General features: G+C 38.9%; 1 protein-coding gene and 1 pseudogene across 1 annotated transcript; one reads left to right on the forward strand and one right to left on the reverse strand.

Moving 5' to 3' along the window:
* The first annotated feature begins 11221 nt into the window (after window positions 1-11221).
* Window positions 11222-13875, forward strand: LOC111721518 (annotated as a pseudogene).
* A 70-nt stretch (window positions 13876-13945) lies between these two features.
* On the reverse strand, window positions 13946-15458 carry LOC100934295 (mas-related G-protein coupled receptor member X2-like). Its single transcript, XM_023506666.2, has one exon. The coding sequence runs from the start codon at window positions 15343-15345 to the stop codon at window positions 14395-14397; it is 951 nt and encodes a 316-aa protein (XP_023362434.2). The 5' UTR covers window positions 15346-15458; the 3' UTR covers window positions 13946-14394.
* Window positions 15459-24324: the final 8866 nt, after the last annotated feature.

Here is a 24324-nt window from a genome sequence, read left to right on the forward strand (position 1 = left end):
ATCAATATTGTATAAGATGCATATTCATATATGTATATGTATAAGTCATTTAACCAGTATCTCAGTTTCCTGAGCTGTAAAATGAGGATTATAATTACATCTACTTCTCAGGTTGTTGTGAGGATCAAATGAGAAGTTTATAAAGTGCCTAGGAAGTGGGTAGCAAATACTAGATGCCTAATAAATGTTTATTTCTATTCTCCCTCCCTTCCTCCATCCTTGTCATCCTCCCTGGATCATTCAACCAGAGTAAGCACTAAAGACTAGTTATTTAATGTGAGAAAGGAAATAGATTTGTTAAAGTTTCTATTATATATGTCTAGAGATGTAAAATACATATCTATAAATACATATGGAAAGAGGAGAAAGAGACAGAGAGATACATAGAGATAATAAAAAAGGTAAAGGGCAAGACAATAAGCATCAATATACAGTGCTTACTATATGCCAGGAATTCTGTTAATGATCCTAAAAATATTATTCCATTTGATCCTCATCCCAACCCTGTGAGGTAGATCTTTTTTTTTTTTAGTAAACTGAGGCAGGAAGCAGTTTATTGCCTTGGCTTGAGTCACCTTTCAGAAAGTGAGATTGGATTTGAACTCAGACATTCCTGACTCTAGACCTGGTGCTCTATACACTGTGTTTGCCAGATTCAGATTCCTAGTTAGATAAATAGATCTATAATGTATCCTGTTTGAAGAAATACTGAGACAGGGGCACTTAGATGCTATAGCGGATAACCACTGGCCCTGGCGTCAGAAAGACTTCATTCCAATCCTGCCTCAGACACTCAAAACTACTTCGCTGGGTGACCAAAGTCACTTAACCCTAATTGCCTTGTCCAAAAAAAAATGCTAGTGAGACAAAGGAATGGGTGTCCCTTTCTTGTTCCCCAAGAAACAAATGAGGCCTGTTAGCTGAAAAAAAAAACCCTTATGAACAATCTGCAATTAGTAGGTATTTAAATTCCTATGCTCTATGATCTAGCAATATCACTTCTTGTTCATGTTCCAAATATGATTAGGAAAAAAGGGAAAGGAATCTACATGTTCTAAAATGTTTATAGCAGTTCTCTTTGTGGGATCAAAGAACTGGAAATTGCAGGGATGCTCATCCATTGGGAAATAAATGAGCAAGCTTGAGATATGATTATGATGGAATAGTATTATGCTATAAGAAATGATGAGCTCAATGATTTGAGAAAAAACATGGAAAAACTTTCAAGAAATAATGGAGAGTATATGAGCAGAACTAAGAGAACATTGTGTACAGTAAGAGAAATACTGTTTTTAGAATGATTTTGGATATATGTTATTTTTATTATTATAAATATGAAAATTAAATATAAAATAGATATGAAGGAAAGTCTCTCTATTTAGAGAAACAACCAATAAGTGGAAATATGTATACAATAATTTTACACATACATACATATGCACACACAATGTATTTATATGTATATATATGTATATATAGAAACATATTTATACACAAACCTATTTGTGTCTAATGATGTCTAAGGTCTAGGTTCAAAAGGAGGGAAAATATTTACATGATAATTTTGTTCTAAATTCAAAAGGAATAGCAAATTGCAGGTAACTAATTTGAAGTTTCATATATGATCATCTTTTTTATTGGACAATAAGTTATAAACCTTATTGTTTTATTCTATCAATTACAAATAAAATAAAAATAAATAAAAACAACAAAATGCCTTGTCTGGGCAGACATCTTGCCCAAGATTCCTTTCTTGCAGGTAATTATCCTACAGATGTTTTAGGATAAGAGGAAAGACATTTTTCAACTCTAAGTGTCCATTAAGTGCTAATGCGCGCCCTCTCTGACTTCCTTTAAGCAAGCCCTAATTTACCACTTAGATGTACAGAGAAGTGTGAACCACTTTCCAAAATGAATGACTCTTGTAACTCAAGAAGGATCCAACTCAATCTTCCTGGTTCCTTCTGATATGTTTTTTTTTTTCTTTTGGTCCTAAGTTGCTCAAGAAGGATTTCTTCCATATTCTCCTGGCTTGGGTCATCTTTGGTAATAACAAAGCAAAAAGACCTGAATCCCCACAGGAAGATGCAGCCAGGTCATGTAGAGATGACATAACAAATTTTCCTTACCATAATCAAAAAGCAAAACCAAACCAGATACAACCCAGAGGACAGAAAAGATTTATATTTGAATCCATCAGTGATCATAGCAGCTCCACTTTCTTCATCAATGGCCCCACACTCTTCAATCCCAACAAAGTCTTCCCAGTGCTGTCAAACTCACACAGGAACTGAGTCTGAGAATTACAAACTGACTGAGAAAAACAAAAAAAAATTTTAAATAACTATATAATTTACAATTTCAATTTAATCTGGTTTGGAGCATGTATCCTGGACCAAGGGGCTATGTGTTTGACTTTTTAAAAACAGGATACCTATGCTTATAGGAATACATTCCTATATTATGTCATTTGCTAATAGAGATAGAATGAAGAGTATTTCCCCATGTGGAAGAATCTGGTTATCTTTATGGGATCATAGTGTAATACCTCAGTTTCCCTGACTCAGTTCCTCTGAATTGTATTAACTCAGTTTTCCTGAATTATTATGCTATATACTGAATAAAATATTATGGCCACCCTCCCTTTCCTTACCTCATTAAACTCTGGTCACTCTCACATTCCAGTGAGTCACAAAACTCCAGATGGTTTATCTCAAATGCCTGCAGTCTCCTGGAGGAGACTCCTCTCTCCTGCTCTCAACCTTCTTGACCCCCAGTCTGTCAGAACCAGAAAGTTATGGTCCTTCCTGAAATTATGACTTACCTAGTGTTCTGACCCCCCTTGCCTTGGTTTTCCTGATAGCCAGAGACCTATAAAAGTCTCTGAAATTAATTGCTCGCTGCTTTGAGAGAAGAGTCCCATTTATCCAGTTAGTGTCAGCTAGTCCAAATTCTCCACTATTACAATATTAATAACCTAATATCTGGTCTTGCCTCAGTTTCTTTGGTATTATAATAGGACTTTGCATTGGACTGTGTTTCAAGGAATCTCTAGAGAACCTTTCCATTTTACAATTGAGTAAACTGAGTTTGGAGATGTTAAGTGATTGGTCTAATGTGACACTGATAGTTGATGACTTTTTGCTGAAAAAAGCAAACAAACAAAACTGTCTTGGAAGGTCTTTAACAAACCAAATAAGTTCTAGTTGTTCTGTCTTCCCAACCTTAGGCACACAGGATGTGAAAGATGACTTCTGGAGCTTTGTCATTGCTCCCCAGGAGGGTGATGAGGATGGGGAAGAGCACTGGGTCTTGGAATATCTGCATTATCTGAAGAAACAGTGTGGCCACAGTTTAAACTCATATTCCTGACTTTAAGTGGGATACTCTATACATTATGTCACCCAGTTGTTGCTCTGATGCAAAGCCAGGGCAGGAACTTGAAGGGCTCAGCCCATAAGGTCAGTGACTAGATTTTTCCTGAATATCCCTTTGGGAGAACTGACAATTTATATTTTTCCAGTCTGAGCTGTTCCTGGCTAGCACCACATTCAATAACCCCAGAAAGTAGCAACTGGATCAGTGCAGAACTCCCCCACCAAAGTAGGCATAGCCAACACTAAAATAAAGTACTAAGCCAGGGAATTACCTGGAAGATTGATCAAACAAAACTTAATCCCCCCAAAATGCCATTCTGCTTCCTTCCCTCAGCCCTCTGAGTCCCAGTCCATCTTAAGATCCTCTCCAGATCTTCCCAGTCAGCTTTTTGTCACTAAGTCTTTGTGTTCCCTTTCCTGTACAATACAATCATGAGAGATAAAGATCCAGATACCCAGGTATGTATGAATACAGGATGAGTAGGAACTGTTCAGTACAGCGTATTGGATTCTCAGGGGTTGGGATACTCCTTGACAATAGCCTGGAGATTTCCATGTTTTCAGGACTTGAACCATGGGTACTGACCAAACTATATTCCTGAGAGGTTTTTCCTGCACGAATTTTGACTTGCACCTTGAGCGAAAACAGAAGCTTTTGGAGCCTTTTGGAAAAGGTGGATATAGGTTGGGTACTTGGGTAGTTTGGGACTTATTAAGGAAAAGATTTGCAAATGATTTAATCCTTTTGAAAGAAAGGATTCAGTGAAAACTGAATCTAATTCAGAACTATGTTTTCTTTATTTTTTGTCTCTTAGTACCATTTATTTTAGATGTTCTATTCAAGAAGCTGAATTTCCTTATTCATCAGTTTCTGCTCTAATTTGATGTTATCAAAGATGCCCCACTGAATTCAGCAAAGTTTGGGGTTGTCCCTATCAAATCTATTCAATTCTGGCAATAGGAGGGACAGTCAGAAATGTATTTCTTATACATTTGAAAGGAATATATTCATTTTGGAGACAGTTGATGGGAAGTGCCTCGACTTCCCTTTTGCCTTTATCACATACCTGTCCCACTTTAAAGGTGAACACTCAAAAATAATAATGCCACTTAACTAATACATATACACAATATACAGACACAAATGTACTTTAAAGAAATTTGACAAGAGAAATACATAAATATAAGTAACGCACACTAATGCTAGCAATCACTTAAAAAAAAAAATCAGACATTCCACAACTAACCAAGTGCATAATTAAATTGTTACTTTCAACCATACACACAAAACCAACCATGTCAGCAATTCTTATAGGAATAAAATTTACTGCTTGCAGAAAATAAAACCCATTGCAATTACTAGATATGAATTTTCCTCCATCCTATTTTTACTCACTATTGTCCTTTTCAGACTCTCTCTTTACCCTATCCCTGTTATCTCATCCTCTCCCCTTTACCTCCTATTCCTTATTTCATCAACCCCTCTAAGAATTCTAATCACCTCTCCCTCTCCTCCTAAATCTGAACCTTCATGCTTTTCTAAAAGTCCCTTTCTTCTCCTGATCCCTTATCCTTTTATTTTTTTTAGAGGTTTAGAAGGCTTTTTTGAAATACTCTTTCAAATATACATTGTTCCCTCCCTTTTCAACCCAGATCCCTTGAGAGTAGAATTCCGGCACTAGCAGACTTCCTTCCACACCTGTTTACTCTATATCAATTTTTCCTTTTATATTTCTTTTGAATGAGATCCTTTTTTACTTTTTCTTCCCCAATTTTATTTTTTTAGAATCACCCCATAATACTTAACTCAACATTTATTTCCAACTATCCTGGTAATAATGAGTCTTAAGTATACTAATAACATTTTCACAGATCAGAAATAACATAATTTGAATTTAATTAGTCCCTTCTAACTAATCATTAATATTTTCTTTATATTTCTTCTGGGTTTTCTGTCTCAAATATTCCATTTCAGTCTGATCTTTTTGTCCAAAATACTTGGAAGTCTTTAAATTTATTAAATGGCTAATTTTGAAAATGAAAGATTATATTCCACTTTGCTGAGTATGTTAAAATACAAAGCACATAGCAAAATGAAATAAAGATCAGACTCCAACAATATATTGCTAGAGAGAGTTAAAATGGAAAGTCGGCAAACAAATCATAATCTTAGACAAAGTTAAGGCTAAAATAGATTTATTTAAATGAGATAAACAGGGTAACTATATTTGAAATAACGTACCATTGACAATGAGACATCTGTACTGAAGTAGTATGCATCAAATACAAAAGAATCTAATTTTTTAACAGTTAAATGAATTAGAGATGAAGATAGATTGTAGTACTTATAATAGCAGGAGTCTTTACTCTTTACCTCTGAGAACTTGTTAAATCTAACCATGGGTAAATAAGGAAAAAGTTAAGGAAATGAATAGAATTTTAAATAAGCTCGATGTGATAGTTATCTGGAAAGAATTGATTAGAAATAGAAAGAAATATACCATTTTTTCAGAAGTTTATGATATTGATGAGGTAAAGTCTAATTTTGGGAGTTCCCTGTCAGGGAAACAAAAATATAATGAAGTTTAGGTTTTGGGGTTCTCTTTTCAGGAAAACAAATGATGAGGTCTAGATTTAGGAAACCAAAATGAGATCAGGGTTTCTGGTGGTCAGGGAGTTAAATGATAACGTCTAGTGGTAGGTTTGGGGTTTAGGGAACCAAATAGAGAGGCTTGACTCCCCTACACCCTCTTGAGTCAGTGCAAGGGTGGGGAGTTTTGGGGAACCCCCTTCTGGTGGTACAGGGATTCTCTGTAAAGGAATTTACAAACCTAGATTGATGAAAGAGCTTTATTATAGGCATTGGGAAGTAAGGTTAGAAATCCTGACAGAGAGGCATAAAGTCTCTTGACTTTGTGATAGGTGAGGATAAATAGAGAGTAACTAACACTGGAAAACAATATTATTGCAGTGGGCAGAGGCCTCCTTGGCATAGCAAGCATGGCATAGCTGGCATGTCTAGAGCCTCTGCAAAGAGAGGGTTTTAGATTGGCTCTTTTATAATAGGAGTTTTGGCTACAAGCTGGGTTTCAGCCTGAGCTGAATTTGAATACAAAGGAATGGGTTTCTTTAATTGAATAGGGTTGGAATTCTTTTGCTCAGAACAGAACCAGTCGCACCTAGATAACAGAATGAAGCTGTTTATCTTGTTTCCCTCAGGTGGGGTCCCTCACTGAGACAGAGCTCAAGGAGAATTTTTCCTTCAAGGACTTTTAGAGTTTTGGGGTCCCTTCTTCAATATCTTTATAAAGACTGATCATATATTAGGAAATAAAATTTTATAATTAGAAGCAAAAATAATAAAGGTATCATTTTCAGATCACAATGCAATAAGTTACATTTAATAAGAGACTATTGAAATATAGATACATTTGCAACGAATCCACCTAATCTTTAAGAATGAGTAGTTTGAAGAACAAAACAAAGAAATAATACGATTAAAGAAAATAGCAACAATGGGACAACATGCCAAAATGTATGGGATATAGGCAAAGCAAGAATCACAGAAACATTTATATCTCTAAATTCTTGCATCAATAAAGTTGAGAGAGAACAGACCAATGAATTGTGCATGCAATTAAAAAAAAAAACCTAGAAAAATAACAAACTGAAAATCCCCAAGTAAATTCTCAATTGTAAATCCTAAAAATTAAAGATAAGAATTTAGTAAGGTTGAATTGATAAATAAAAGAAGTTGATAAAAAAAGGAGATACATAATTAAATCAAATTTAAAGAGAAAAAACCCAGATTATTAGTATTAAAAATGAAAAGTGTTAAAGTACCACTAATGAAGATGAAATGAATTTAATTATAACAAGTTGTTTTCTCCAATTATGTCAATATATTTAACAATTTGAGTAAAATGGAAGCATATTTACAAAAATTAAAATTGCCTAAAGTAAGAAAAGTGGAAATTGACTAGTTTATTAGACCTATTTTCTTTCTTTCTTTCTTTTTGTTTGATTTTTTTTCTTTCTGAATTTTCCCCTATCATGTATATAGTCTCTATTGCCCTTCTCCCCGCCCTCCTCTTGGTTACATATCATTGACATTAAATAGAGTATTTCACATTCAAAATTATAATTACTTTTCCTGAATTTCCATTATGTATTTATTCACCATTGTTCTTCTCAGCCTCTCTTTTTACTCTGTCTCTTTTATTTTACCCTCTTCCTTTATGTTCTCACACTACAAATCTTTCCCTCCATCTCTTTCCTCTGTATCAGTTCCTTCTTTCATGCCCCTTTTGTATGAAATACCCTTTTTTAACCTTTACCTCCCCATTTTGATTTTTAGACTTACTCCATAATATTTAATCCATCCTCAATATTTGTTTCAAAGTACTTAGTAATGATAATCATCCTAAGAATAATACTGATGACGTTTTCATAGATTAAAATTTTGAATTTGATGTTTGACTTTAATGAATCCCTTATGATTACTCTTTAATGTTTTCCCTATATGTTTCTGAATCTTCTATATCAACATTTCCACTTAATTCTGATACCTAAAAGTTTTTTAGTTTATTAAATGTCACTTTTTAAAATGAAAAATTATATTTAACTTTGCTGGTCTGTCAAAATAAAAGCAGATAAAAATGAAATAAAAATCAGAACCCAACAATATGTTGTTTGCCAGAAACATACTTATAAATGGGAGATATCTAGAGTTAAAATGGAGAATGGCAAACAATTTACTGTGCTTCATCTGATGGGAAAATTCAGGGATAGCAATCATGATATCAAATAAAGTGAAGGCTAAAACAGATTTATTTAAAAAAGATAAATAGAGTAAATATATTTTGTTATGAGATAACATCTGTACTGAAGTAAATGCACCAAATACAATGGAAACCGATTTTGATTTTATTTTATTTTTTAATAATAACTTTTTATTTTTGAAATACAAGCAAAGATAGTTCTTAACATTCACCGGTAAAGCACTGTACTCCAAATTTTCTCTCTCCCGTCATCCCCCATAGCCAGCTATCTGATACAGGTTCATCATGTGCAGTTTCTCCAAACATACTTTTATATTCATCATGGTACATGAGAAAATCCAGGTCAAAAGGGAGAAAAAAAAATGTGATAAAGAAAAAAAAGAAAACAAGCAAAAACCACAACAAATATGTGGAAATACTATGCTTTAATCCAGACCTAGGCCAATCTAGGTTTAATCTAGGTTTAAACCAGGCCTGTCTCTGGATGCAGATGACACTTTCTATCACAGTACACAATACATTGAATCACCACATCCTTCTTTTCTTTTCTTTTTTAAATAAAGCTTTTTATTTTCAAAACATATGCATGGATAATTTGACAACACTGACCCCTGCATAGCCTTGTGTTTCAGATTTTCTCCTTTTCCCCCCACCCCTCCCCTAAATGTCATGCAATTCAATATATATTAAACATGTTAAAATGTATGTTAAATCCAATATGTATTAACACATTTATACAATTCTCTTGCTGCACAAGAAAAATCAGATAAAAAAATCAATGTAAATGAGTAAGAAAACAAAATGCAAGCAAATAACAAAGGAAAGAGTAAGAATGTTATGTTGTGATCCACACTCAGTCCCCACAGTCCTCTCTCTGGGTGCAGATGGCTCTTTTCATCACAAGATCGATGGAATTGGCATCAATCATCTCATTGTTCGAAAGAGCCACTTCCACCAGAATTGATCATGGTATAGTCTGGTTGTTGTCATGTATAATGATCTCCAGGTTCTCCTCATTTCACTTAGTATCAGTTCATGTAAATCTCTTCAGGCCTCTCTAAAATCCTCCTGCTGATTGTTTTTTACAGAACAATAATATTCCATAACATTCATATACCATAACTTGTTCAGCCATTCCCCAACTGATGGGCAGCCACTCCATTTATAGTTTCTTGCCACTATGAAAAGGGCTGCTACAAACATTTTTACACATGTGAATCACCATATTTTTCAAAAGAGATGTCTATCACAATGAATCATCTCATAATTTTGTTGTTACTGTGCACAATGTTGTCTTGGTCCTGCTTACTTTACCCAGTAGCGGTCCATGCAAGTTTTTCCAGTCTGCTCATCACTTTTGATAGAATAACAATACTCCATCACATTCATATACCACAATCCAGTTAGCTGCTTCCCACCGATGGGCATCCAGTCAATTTCCATCTCGTTGCCACTACAAAAAGGGCAAATACAAAGACTTCTGTACATGTGGGTCCCCTTCCCCTCTCCATGATCTCCACGGGATACAGACCCAGTAGAAACACTGCTGGATCAAAGGGACTCCTATGATAGCTTTAAATTGCTCTCCAAAACGGCTGGTCATTTCACAATTCCATTAACAATGCACCAATGTCCCAGTCCTCCCACATCCCCTCCAACATTCATCACTATCCTTTCCTGTCATCTTAGCCAATCTGAGAGATGTGAAGTGGTACCTAAGAGGTCTTATCTCAGAATTGTCTAATTTGCATTTCTTCAACCAACAGTGATTCCAAACATTCTTTCACATGATTAGAAATGGCCTTAATTTCTTCATCTGAAAATTGTATGTTGATCTTCTTTGATCATTTATCAGTGGGAAGATGGCTTGTATTCTTAACAAATTTGAGCCGATTCTCTCCATCTATGTTAGAAATGAAGCTTTTCTCAGAAACCCTGGCTGGTTTCCCCAGCTTTCTGCTTCCCTTCTAAACTTGGCAGTATTGGTTTTATTTGTGTAAAACCTTTTATTACAATCAAAATTATTCCTTTTGCCTTTCATGATGCTCTCTAGTTCTTCTTTGGCCTTAAATTCCTCCTTTCTTTGAGAGGTAGACTGGTTGTTGTTCCCATAATTTGCTTATAGTGTCACCCTTTATGTTTATATCTTGAACCCATTTTAAACTTATCTTGCTATAGGGTGCTATGAAGAGACCTATTTTAGAAAAAGAAATTGAACAGGCCATTAATGAAGTTCTAGGGGGAAAAAATCCATCTGGTATAGATGGACTTATAAGAGAATTTTATCCAACATTCAAAATTAACTAATTATAATATTAAATAAATTGTTTGAAATAATAAGAAAAGTTGAAATCCTACCATCTCTATTAAGAAATAAATATGATATGGATACTTAACCCACAAAGAGTAAAAACAGAGGAAGAAAAATATAAACTAATTTCACTAATGAATATGGAGGCAAAAATACTAAACATTGACTAAAAATTATAACAGTATATTACAAAGATTATACTTTATGACTAAGTGGGTTTTATACCAGAAACACAGAGAGGATGTTTTAACCTGAAGGATATTATCAACATAATAGATTATATAAATAATAAAAGTTTAAAGTTATCATGTGATCCCCCTATTCTGTGTCTAGACGACATAAAATATGGTAACTGAAAGCACTGAGGAAGGAGTAAAGTCATTATTGCTGGAGAAATCAAATGGAGGCGACACTGGTCAGGAGGAGGAGGAAGCAAAGGCAATCTGAGGCCCCAGCAGACATCCTCCCCTGGAGGAAGAGCAAAGCACAGAGTGCCGGTTGCCCAACGAAGTGGCTGCAAGAGCTCTGGGGAGAAGAGGAGGGAGTTTGAAGTCGAAGTCTCAGTGATGGGGATGGGGATCTAGTGACAGTCAGAGAGTTGGGGAAATCCCCTTTTGATGGAAGGCGCAGATCCTTTGGAAAGAATTCACAAACCGGAAATATTAATGGCAAAAATCGAGCTTTATCGTTGGATAGGAAGCCAGCTTTGCTAAGAAAGCCTGACTTCCTCGCAGGCAAGTCCTGTTAAGGACATGGAGTTAGCGCTGCGAAGAGAATGTCTCCTCAGCGGGCAGCGTCCTACTTTGGACATTCTGCGAAGAAGTGAGTTTAAAATTGCCCTTTAAAAGAAAGCCAAAGTCCCCGGGGCCTAGATGCTTATCCAAACCAGGCCCAGGTCTCCAGCAGAATGAAAATTCATTTTGGAGGTTTGGGGAAAGAATTTGGAATTTCCTGAAAAGGGTCTGGCACCCCCTTAAGCTCAGCGGGCTGATTTGCCTTAGAAAGGCCCAGTGGACGCTGAACGTGTCTGGGGAGATATACTTCCCAGCAGGGCCTGAGACTCCAATCTCCCTTCTTTACAGATCAAAGGGGAATCCAGTTTCAGAGAGTACATTTTAAAGGGAACCCAGTTTCACACCCCCTTCAGCAGCAGGACCAGAAGGAGGGCCGGCCGGATCGCAACACCCTGGGCCCCAACTCCCCGGAGAAGGAGAAGTGGAGTCCGGGGGACCCCGCCCCAGCTGCCAGATATAATTTAAACCTGAGTCCCTGGAAGGGGAGGAAAAGGAAGGAAGGAACAACAGGTTCTTGCGCTTTAAGCGCAGGATTAGTCGGGACTTGAATTTGCGAGAGGAAGCAGAGGAAGGTCCCCACCCCCGCCCATGTTCCTGCGCCCCAAAAGCGGGACTAGAGGGGACGGTAACGTTCAGGTGCTACACCTGGGAACGGCCAAAGTAGGAGGGGCAGAAACTCACGGAAGGAGGGAGGAGGGAGGCGGCGCCGGGGCAGGAGCAGCACTGGCGGGGACGGCAGAGTGCAGGAGAAGCGCGTTCTGGGGACCAGGCCCGCGGGCGGGTAGCGGCTGCCCGGGTCAGATACGCGGCTGGAGGGGAGGACGAGGACACGCCCCGCCCCGGACACGCTCGGCCCGGGCAGGCGGCTGTCGCCTCCGGCCCCCTGGGCAAGGAGGTGTGGGAAGAGAACTTGGTGTTGCGGGCCCAGCGCCTAGCGCCCACCCCGGCCCGGGGCGCTGCCATCTGCGCCGGAGCCCGGCGCCCACGGACCGTGCCCACTGCCCGGAGCAGCCCTGCGGCCCCTCCAGCCGCGTCCTCTGGGAAAGAGGCTGGAGAAAAAGAAAGAAGGAGGAGGCTGGAGATTGGAATATGGTTCGGCAGCTGCTCAGAATGAAGAAGCGAATTAAAGGACAACTACTGGACTAGAAGGCGGGGGGGAAGCAAGTAAAGTGAGTCCCGCGGGGGAATGTGCGGCAGATGGCGGGATTCAAAGCTTGAAAGTTTAGAAAGGAAAATGGAAGGAATGAAGACAGAGTTAGGAGCAAAACCTCTCGCTTTACAAAGGATCTGGGCGCCTCACGCCTCGAGAAAAAGCTGGGAAAGGGGGATGGTGATTTTGAACCAATCTTGGCAATTATGAAAAACATTTTATCTGTTAATGATTCTGTCCTGAACCCCAGCAGCTGATTCGGGACCTGGAGGAGAAAGCGCTGAAAGTTAAGAAGAGATTAATGTTTAAAAAAACCTGGAGAAAAAAGGGACTAGAAATGAAGCTGAGAATAAAGGCAAAAAAAGGTGAATTAAGCCTCCTGAGCAATAGTCCCTTGGTAATTAAAATGAAGGAAAACCTATACAAGGAGATAGACACAACTATCATTTTTCCAAATGTTTCTCAGGTAAGTCACGAGATGATGATACCATGAAAGAATATGGTCAGCGAATATGGAACAAGACAGAGACCATAAATCCCAGGCTTTACCACCACCCCCTTCTTCAAATGAATCGGAATCCCAAATCTTCCACATTGTGATGGCGTTTCCTAGACATCTCCAGCAGGATATTGGTGATAGCAAACAGGAGGAGGCAAAGGATGATCCCAACACTTGCCAAACAATTGTCTGTCCTCTGTGGTGAAATGGCAAAGACTCTTATCTGCAGTCTCTTCTGCTGCTGGCTTTGATGCTAGACTTGCTTTGGACCAAGACCTACTGAATGTTCCAGGGCCCACCAGCTGGGCTGTTCCTTGTGAGCCAATGAGGCCATAAATAAATCTTTACCTCTACAAAATCCTCTGCTAAGGGGCTTCTCTTTGGAAATGGGAAGGATTCTCCTCTACCTTCATCCAGACATTCAGGATTGCCAGTCAGCTAAGGGTCTCCTTTCCATGTAAAGACATTAACCATAGTTACTCAGAACTTCCAGTTGTTATTGGAGGGTGAGGTTCCTCCCAACAGCTTCACCTCCATGATTCCCCAAAGCTCTTTCTGGGAAGTCCAGACTTTCACAAGGGAAAAGAAATCAGCCAATGGTCATTTTTCTAGGATGTATGGAGCTCCTAGTTGGGACAAAGACCTTGAGACCCAGGAACTCCAAGAAGTTGATGAAATGAGTCCACTAGAAGTATATGTAAAAGCAGTCTATTGTAAGGTGCACTTGGAGGAACTGTCGATTCGGTGAGGACTGAGTGTAAATGCAAAGGAGTCTTCAATACCTGGCCAGCCAGCTCCCAAGGTTTTTGCTCCAAGACTCCCCTCCTTGCTTCCACCCCAAGGTGGGGTTGAAAACAGAAGCTTGATTGATTTTAAAAAGCAGTTTGTGTTTGTGTGTGTGAGCCTGTATTTTGTCTTCTGTGTTTCTCTTAATCAGCTGAATTATAAAGGAAAAGATCTGGCTATTTGAGATTTAAAAAAAAAAAAAAAAAGAAGAAGAAGAACCTACCTGCCCCTAAATGAGATATTTTAAAGGGCTTAGTACAGTTCCTGGTATAGTCTTGTTGTTCAGTCATATGACCCTATCTGGGATTTTCTGGGCACAGATACTGGAGAGCATTGTCATTTCTTTTAATAGTTCATTTTACAGATAAGGAAATTGAGACAGAGTTGAGTTGACTAGATGTGACCTGAGTTGTTCCCATTCTAGGCCTTGGAATTCTGTCCTTTTTGCATATACAGATGCCTAGTATACAATAGGCAGCTAATAAATGTTCATCACCTAGAGTTCACATCTTAGGCATCCACATAAATAATGTCAGGGGAATCCTAATTTTCCTCCCAGGGAGGGGGGAGCTGCTACTGGGCTTGGGGCAGGGGGCTCACTTCAAGGGCTGCTGTGTCTGAACATCTTCTTAGGCTCAGAATGTATTCTCCTGTCTGCAAGTGTTGGGGGGTGTTTGTTGTTCTGCCTCCTAACTCCTACTCATCCCCAAGGACCCTCTGGAGCATCACCCTGAGAGTCTCCCTCCTTTTATTCCCTAGTCTGCCTACAAAAAAGTAAATGAGTGGGTTCACACTGCTGTTCACACAAGCCAGGGGGTCAAAAAGCCAAGAAGGCATGAGATTTATATTGAGGTTAAAATTCACGAAATCCCAGATGCCCCAAGGCAGGCCACAGAGCAGGAACACGAGGACCATAAGCAGGACCAGGAGGTAGAGCCTGGGGGGCCGCCGGCGCCGGGAGCTGCACTGGACTCTCAGCAGCAGAGTCAGGCTGGACACGCACATCACACAGGTGAGGAAGAGATACCATGCACCCTCGATGATGAAGAAGTTGCTACATTGAGGAGATAAATATTTCCAAAAGACAAAAGATACTAGCCAGAGCATCCCGGCCAGAGCCCAAAGGACAACACACGCCACAACAGACATGTGCTTGGGGCTGTGACTTCGGTACCAGAGGGGGAAGAGCGCGGAGAGACAGCGCTCGGTGCTGATCGCCGCCAGGAGGTTCAGGCCCGCAGTGTAGGAGATGTATCTGAGGAATGACAGTATTGTCCATGTTAAATCATCAAAAACATATTTAACATAGTCATCTATACTGATCAGAAAGAAGCTACAAAGGAAAAGGGCATCAGCTGCCGCCAGGTTGAGGATGTAGATGGCAAAGTGATTCCTCCGGATGGGGGAGCCCAGAAGCCACAGAACGGTGCCATTCCCGACCAGCCCAAGCGAGGCAATGAACAACAAGAGGATCTTCATCCAGTCATCAAAGTTAAGGCTTCCAGATGAACTCTTATTTTCACTATTTTCCGTTGAATTGTCAGAATCATATACTGAATATTCAGGTGTGGGGGACACAGTCATGGCTGGTGGTACGCGCTCCATGTAGCCCTGCTCCTCTCTGACACCCTGGGGACACAGAGACATAGAAGGACATCAGGGAGTTTCCTGGCCATTTATGCCTCTCTCTACCTTCAAGAGTCAGAGCTTCCTCTTCCTCACTACCTCTTTCTAGGGTGCATCTAGGGGGTACCACAATGCATTGAGGTGTAGGCCAAGGGAAAAATGAATTGTAACCTTGTCTCAGAATCTTACTAGTGAGAAAAATCATTATTTTCCCCATATTAATAACTCATTATTTGGGGCAATTAGGTTGTGCAGTGGATAGAGCACCAGCACTGAAGTCAGGAAGACCCGAGTTCAAATCTGGCCTCAGACACTTAACACTTCCTAGTTGTGTGACCCCGGGGAAGTCACTTCACCCCAATTGCCTCAGGAAAAAAAATATTATTCAATTAAGATTAAGACTTTCCCTTCCTATTTCTTCATTCAGAAATCAGCCAATTGCAGATTACACAGCTTATCTCTGAATGACATTTCTGATGCATGAATTTGCTCAAATCCTTGAGGTACATGATTTTCCTTCATGAAAGAGAAGTTTATGTAGGTATTATTCTTACCTTCTCACTGTTCATGGTTCATTGGCTGGGGAGAAATGGATATCTTTGTCCAAATACCTGGAGGCAGCTAAAGCTACTCATGCCCTCAGCAACTGGAGAAGGTGGCTCTTGTCCAGCTCCTGGTCCACCCCCTCAGGGATTGTTGGTTTCCATCATCTGTCACAGTCCCCCTTCTAAAGACTTTTTAAAGAATTCAATGCTCTCCAGAGGCATCTTTGACTTCCAAGATCCTGATCTCAATGTCTTATTTCCTAGCTATCATTAAAAAACTTATTATTAATTACCCCAAAATTATCTCCAGGACTTATCCTTACTCACATTGTCTGTGTAGCCCTGACCCATTATTCATCATTTCTCTTCCTCTGATTCCAGATTGCAAAATAAGACCAAAAATAGCAGCAACCTCACAGAGATCTCTAAAAGATCCAATGAGTCAGTATTTATGGAGTGCATAACACTGTGCCTAGGACACAAGTAGCACATTTTAAAAAGCTGGTTTCATTTTCATTTTCCCCTTTGCCTCTCCCTCTTGTCATGATGTGACTGAAAGGTATAGAAATGAGTCTTGGAGAAGATGGGGGTACACGTGTCTCACCTTTCTTCTCTGACCACACTCAAATTCACTCTTTGTTTCCCTCTCTCTTCTCCTTTTTCTTTAGTACGTGGGGGTTTGGCTTTCTTTTAAAACCCATATGGACAGGCCTAAGGATGGGCTGAAGCACTTAATTTAAAACAAATGACATTTGCTTATTCATTTGCTGGGTATATGCCTGCTTTTGTTGTTTCTTTATTCATTGACCAATTCATAAATTCAGCGACCCAATTATTTATTTACATTTAAAAAAAATCTATCACTAACTTTCCTTGTACATAATTTATATTGTTGTATATACTCTCCACCACAGAAAAGCAATTTTTCTAAGTCAGCATGAATGGGAACAGTGAAGATTCCTAAGAGAATATAGGATAAAGTAGGTCAGACCTTAGATCTAAACTTAAAGTCACTTAACCCCCAGGAAGTAGACAATGTTGTCGACCAGTTATCAATGGTTACTTCCTTTTCAGTCTTTCCAAAGAATTTAAAAATCAACAAGAAAGGGTTCAGCTAGTTGGTGTAATGGATAGAGGACCAGCCCTGAATTCCCCAACTTGTGACTCCTACATTCCCTCAGGTAGTTCCAGGAATAAGCCCTTGCTAAAGAAAGGGGGTATGCCCTTTTCCCTTCTGGGTGGTTTCAAGCACATTTAAGTTCACGTCTAATGCCAGAGACCAGCCAATGGAAACTTCTCTTTGGCCTACATCAAGCTATTCATTTGGAAAATAAGTGCTCTCCAATGCCTTGAGTAATGTATTTACTCTGGGTACAGGCTAGGAAAAACAATTGAACAGATCTGTCAGGTTTGCCCAGTTTGTGCCCAAGTAATTCTGCAAAGACTGTTGAAAAGGCCTATCTAAAGGAGGGGTACATACTTAGGGGAGGACTGGCAGATGGATTTTGAACCTATGCCTCCTGGCAAAACTTTCAAATGCTTTTGCTTTTTGTTGACTTTTATTAACTGGGTAAAAGCCTTCCCTTGTAAGAAAAGAGATCATACCTATATCAGATTAATTATGATCTTCACTCTGCATGTCATCCTCTGTAGCCAATGGTTAATGCCTTTTAAACATTATGGTGCTTTCCACCTAGACCACCTGAACACTCCTTTCACTGTGTACAAGGCCACATTGTCCCATCCTTTACTCCTGCTCCTTTGAGGAAACAAAAGCAGGGTTTTGGAGAAATGTTCTTTGGTATTTATTATAGGAAAAGCTGTTAGATGTGAAGCATTCTTGAGACCCTCATCTCCTCCCCTCCCTAGTCTTCCTCTGGGTATGGTTTCAGGTTACTGTCCCTAGTAACCTTCATACTAACTCCATTTTAATTTATTTTTTAAAAATTTGGTCCTTGCATTTTTAATCTACTTATGAGAGTTGATTCTTCCAGACTCTCAGCTATGAAATTCCAGTACTTGGTCAGCCTGAAATCACCTGGTACCTGATTCTGACATTCAGCACCCTGCGGATACTGCTAAAATCATCTACAAGTCTGGCGTTTCCCCTCCTCAGTCTGGTTCCCACTAGGCCACACCAGCTCTAAGCCCCTTATCATCCTGAAGAGGATCCAGAAGATGTGACCTTTGTCCCTTTGTCCCAAATGAATTTGGGTCTGGACTGCTTGAGGTGGGAATGATGGGACAAGAAGCTACTGGGCCTTGGCAGTGCTATAGTCCTAGAGATAACTGGCTGTTAGAATAAAAAGGGGGGACAGAATTTGATCAGTGAAGATTGCTCAGAGACTACAGGGTAAAGTAAGTCAGAACTCAGGCCTAAACATCAGAAAGTCATGTAATCCCCAGAAGTAGACAACGTTGTTGACTATTGGTCAATAATTATGTCCTTTTCAGTTCATCAAATGACTTTAAAAATCAGCAGGAAGTGTGTGTGTGTGTGGGGGGGTGTACCAGTGCCTTTTCTGCTATATAACCCATTCTCTGTTTCTGCCATGTATTGCATAACATGCTGGATTGTCCAGGTGATATGCTTGGACCTCTTGTAAGGACCAAATAAATGCTTGCTATTTCTATCTGGAGATGGTACCAAGTAGTCAGTTGGGATAAGGGGTCTAGCATCCCATACTATCTGAAAGAATCAAATAAAACAGAAAAATGTATCAGTTTATGAAATAATTTATTTGCATGCCTACTGTGTTCCTCTCAGTATTAATCCATTTTAGAGGATTACAAAGGGATAATGATGATAAGTTCTGTGTATTAAGTCCCAAAAGTATGAGCCATAGATTGGAAGTTTACTTGCTCATATCATATGGAGCTAACTAGAAGTCGTCCTTTCCCTGGTTTTCCTTGTCATACAATGACCAATCCCATTGTGGTAGAGAAGACTCAATTTACTGGAAAGTCCTCTGATTCATTTTTGTATCTCAAGACTATTTTCTCTTGTCCAACATGAGCAGGTGACCATCATATGATCATGCCATGAGCACTTATACAGGGGAGATGCCCCCAATCTGTGAACCCTCTACTAATGTGTCATTTTTGAACTTTAAAAGCAAGCTCTATCAACCAATACTTTCTTTATTTCACCAAGCCTTTTTGTATATTTGGGTATCAAATTTTATAAACACAAGGCTCTGGAAGAACAGAGCATTTTATATCAGAAGGAAGATCTGAGGTCCATTTCATTAGAGGGGATTATGAACCATTGTCTGAGTCCCACCTCAGTCTCCCTTATTGTAGATTGGACACTTCTAAATTCCCATATTTTTGGCATCCTGAGATAGGATGCTGATGTTCACAACTGAATCTCTTAAGTCTGAGCCTGCAAAGGCTTTGAAAGGAAGTACACTCCAGGTAGAATTTTCCCTGTGGCTACATCAGTTTGTGAATCCAGATTGAGACTATGAAAAAAAATCAAGGAGATATGGAGTTTACTCACCCTGAGCCAGATCCTGGACATGGAGAAGTGAGAACAAGAACTTTCACACCCTCAAGTGTAGGGACTTGTGAAAAAATCCAAATTTAATTCTCCCTTCCTGCTGGGGGTCATATTACATATAGTATTTCTAAATACATGCTCCAAAAAGAAAAGAAAATATCAGAATATAGCAGCAGAAACTTCTGCAATCCCCATTCCCCAGACTGGCCAATTTTCCAGCTGTGCACATTGAAATCAATGAAAATATATGAAAATAAGGTTAAACTCACAGAAAATTCTTCAATAGATCCAAGGATCACAAATAATTACAAGGAAGAAGCTCCAGACTGAGAATTAGCCTTTTCCCTCTCCAAGGTCCTGATGACTTCTGTGCTTGGTCCTGCTGCTGATGCTCACATCTGTCCTCAGGAATCTCTTCCTCAGAGCCAGGGGCAGAAGGGAGAGGAGCCAAAATAAGGGCAATTCCTCTTTTATCTTTATATTCCACTCCCTCTTCTCCCAATCCCATAGGCCTAGCCACATGATTTCTATTTGCTTTCAGGCACAGAGGGTGGGGAATTCAGAAACACAAGCCTCAGGAGATGAACTCCCCACAGCCTTCAAGTGCAGATAAAGCTTCCTGAATGGTGTTTCTCTAGTAAAAAACTTTGATTCTCTTTAAACATCAACCTGCACAGTAGAGCATAAAAGGAATTATTGTTAGATTGGTGTGGCCCATTATCTCCAATGTCCTGGTTTTCCTGTTATTCGTGCCTACTTAGCAGCATAATTCTACAGTATGGTTTTAGTTCCCACATAGTTCCTATAAGAATTGCCCATGGGGCTCTTTTCTAGCTCTCATGGAAATTTTCTGAAAGAGAAATTGTGTATTCTTTGGTTGTCTCAGCCTTCCATCTAGATCTAAGAGCCTCAGATTTCCTTAGACTTCAGGTTTGTATTTGAGTGAAGTTTGGACTTGCAGGAGCTCTGGATTTTAAGATTATAATAAGGAAAAGGAATGTATATACATTTATAAAGACAGATATACATTTATGTATACTTATTCATTCACAAAATTTATACCTATAATATAAACATACATATATGAACAAATAAGAATGCACACATATAAGCATACAATATAATATACATATTTATAACCACTTAGGTTCCATGAATAGTTTTTTGTTGTTCTTTGATCTTGGAGGGAAGAAAATTATCTTCATTTTCATTAACCTGTAAATGAATATCAATATTTCTTCAATGATTAAGAAATTATTTTTAAGAGGAGGCTTCCATATGCATCATCATGCTACAGAGATTATTCACAACACAAAACATAATACAGATGTATATTCATATGACATTGTTTATATATGTGTATACATGACTATAATAACTTGATATATACACACATATCGTGTGTGTGTGTGTGTGTGTGTGTGTGCGCGCGCGGGCTGCACTTCACTCTTCAGCCAAATGGAAGCCCAACACACAAGAAGCATTTTATGGAAATCCTGCAAGAAGCCAGAAACTCTGCTAAGGCTGGGGATAGAGAATGCAAAGCAGATTCTACTTTCAAAGAGCTTACTATAGAATTGGGTATAATAAAAACATGCATATCAATATGTTCAGAACAATGTATATATGGGCTCTAGAAATGTGTGAGTTGTGTAAATATATAGACATGGCTTACAGGTGGAAGGACAGATATAATCTGAGGTCAACTCCACATTTGAAGAGAGTAGATCCGCCATCTTGCCATGACCATACAAAGACCACCAGAAACTGTATCTGTTGTGCCATTTGTGCCAGAGAAGTTCTACAGATAAGAATGTACCAAAGAATAGTCTAGAAGAAGTGACTTCTTTGATTCAGAGAGAGATCGAATCTCAGTTCAGATCAGGAGAGGGAATTCTCCCCTGGTGGAAGTCTGCTCTTAGGAGCTTCTAGGGCTACAAACGTTGGAATTCTAAGGACTCGAAGAGTCAGATTTTCTAATGTGTTTACAGCTTGAAGGGCCTGAGGGAGCCATTCTTTTTCTGTCTTTAACCACCCTCCTAGAGGATCTCTCTTGACCTTCTTCCAATCACCTCAAACCAATCCCTCATGGTGAGTATGAAACATCATACTCAGCATTCCTCATAATTAAGGACCAGGACTCTCTTTCAATACAATGCACTCAGTACTCTACAAAGGCCTATTTTGGGTTACCACTCACTAGAGTTTTACGTTGAAACTTGGTAAAAGAAAATATTGAAGTGGAAGGCAGCAGGAATTAAAGGATGATTAATAGAGTCAAGATTTGCTTGAGCTGAACCTTTAAGTACATGAGGGATTCTGAAGGAGAAAAGTGGGGAGAGACTGCATTCCAGACACTGGGGACAGCCCCACAAATGCCTAGCTGAAAGAGCAAGCTAGATCAGATGGGAACCAACAAGAGGCAATTCTGGAGGTGCTGGTGTGAGTGTGGAGAGGAGGGGAGTCTGATAAAGCTAGAAAGGTGGTTCTGGATTTCTTAGCAATGACTGTTAATCCCAAATGGGGAAGTTCATATTGGATCTTGGTGATGAGAAGGAACTCCTGGAGTCTGCTGAAATTGCAGAGTAACTTGTGCAGATGTCTGGTAGTAAAACAGATTTGGGTGCTGAGGGCTGTGATTGTCTGTGAGGGAAGAGATGGGATGTAACTTGATGATGTCCTGCAGGAAGAAACAAGGCTCAAATAGTTTGAATACATGGAATTAGTGAGAATGAAGAGGCCAAGATGATTCCAGAGTTTCCTATCTGCCGGTTTCCTGCCTCTACTTGTAGCCTCAGGAATGGCAGAATCAGAAGCAAAATTGACATTGAGTCTTATCTCCGTACAGTTGTACTATTTTTTTATATCGGGTGAATTCCCTTTCTCTTGTTACTCCCAAGAGACTCATGATGTCTATTTTTGGAGAACAAAAATTTAACTTTAAAATTACTTTTCTATGGACAAGAGGACTAAGTGAGAGACAATGGCACTGGAGGGGTGAGGTCACACCGCTGGAGGGGCAGCCAGGTAGAGTGCTGGATCTAGACTCAGGAAACCTGCCTGATGTCATACCTAGTCTCAGAGACTTCCTGGCTGACCTTGTAAAAGTCACTTCACCAGTATCTCAGTTTCCTGAACTGTAAAATGGGAATTATAATAACATCTACTTCCTAGCTTAGTGTGAGGATCAAATGAGAGAAGTTTATAAAGTGCTTAGGAAGTGGGTAGCAAATAGTAGGTGCCTAATAAAGGTTTATTTCTATTCTCCCTCCCTTCCTCCATCCTAGTCATTCTCTCTGGAACATTTACCCAAGTTAAGCAGCAAAGAGTAATTATTTAATGTGAAAAGAAAAATAGCTTTTTTTTAAAGTTCCTATCATATATGTTTAAATATCTGATACATATCTATAAACATATATGGAAAGAGGAGAAAGAGACCAAGAGAGACACAGAGAAAGATACATAGAAAAAAAAGAAAAAGGCAAAGCGCAACACAATAAACGTCTATACAGTGTTTACTATATGCCAGGAATTCTCTTAATGATCTTAAAAATATTATTCCATTTGATCCTCATCGGAGTCCTGTGAGGTAGATGCCATTATTATTTAATTGAGGCAGGAAGAGCTTTATTGCCTTGCTCACATGTCTAGGAAATGAGATTGGGTTTGAATTCAGACCTTTCTGGCTCTAGGCCATGCTCTATCCACTGTATTGCCCAGCTTCCTAGATAGATAAGTAGATCTAGAATCCTGTTTCAAGAAATACTGAGACAGAGGTACTTATATGTCTTAGTGGATTAGCACAGGCCCTGGAGTCAGGAGGACTCGAGTCCAATCCAGCCTCAGACATTCAATACTTCCATCTGGGTAACCTTTGGTAAGTCATTTAACCCCAATTGCATTGCCAAAAAACAAAAACAAACAAACAAACAAAAACCTAGTGAGACAAAGGAATGGATACCCCTTTCTTGTTCCCCAAGACATAAATGAATCCTGTTAGCTTTTTAAAAATACCTTGTGAGCAATCTGCAATTAATAGGTATTTAACTTCCTGTGTCCTATGATTCAACAATACCACTTCTTGGTCATTTCCCAAAGAGGATTAGGGAAAAGAAGGAAAAGAATCTACATGTCCTAAAATGTTTATAACAGCTCTCTTTGTAGGATCAAAGAACTGGAAATTGTAGGGATGCTTATCCATTGGGGAATAAATGAACAAGTTTGTGATATGCTTGTGATGGAATAGTATTGTGCTATATAGAAATGATGAGTTCAATGATTTTAGAGAAACATGAAAAGACTTTCAGGAAATAATGGAGAGTGAAATGAGCAAAACTAAGAGAACATGTGCATAGTAAGAGAAATACTATTTTAAGAATGTTTTTTTGGGTGAATAAGTTGTTTTTATTCTTGTAAATATGAAAATTAAGGATAAAATGGATATGAAGAAAAGTCTCTCTATTCAGAAAAACAACCAATAAATAGAAATATGTATAGAATAATTTAGCACATACATACCAAAGTATACACACACACACACACACACACACACATATATATATATAAACTTATATTTATACACATACCTATTTGTATCTAATGGTAGTCATGTGTAGGTGCAGAGGGAGGGAGAACTATTTACATGAAATTTTGCTCTAAATTCAAAAGGAATTATAAGTTGTTCATAACTAATTTGCAGTTTCATATATGGTCATATTTTTAATTGGACTGTTATTACTTTATTGTTTTAGTCTATCAATTAAAAATAAAAATAAATAAAAACAACAAAATGCCTTGTCTGGGCAGAGACTGTGCCTAAGATTTCTTTCTTGGATGTTTTAGGATAACAGGAAGGAGATTTTTCAACTCTAAGTGTCCATTAAGTACTATAACTTCAAGAGAGCCCTTTATTTAAGCCCTTTAAATAAGCCCTTGTTTACCACTTAGAGGTAC

The sequence above is a fragment of the Sarcophilus harrisii genome, chromosome 6 (genome assembly GCF_902635505.1).
Source record: "Sarcophilus harrisii chromosome 6, mSarHar1.11, whole genome shotgun sequence".
Taxonomy (NCBI): domain Eukaryota; kingdom Metazoa; phylum Chordata; class Mammalia; order Dasyuromorphia; family Dasyuridae; genus Sarcophilus; species Sarcophilus harrisii.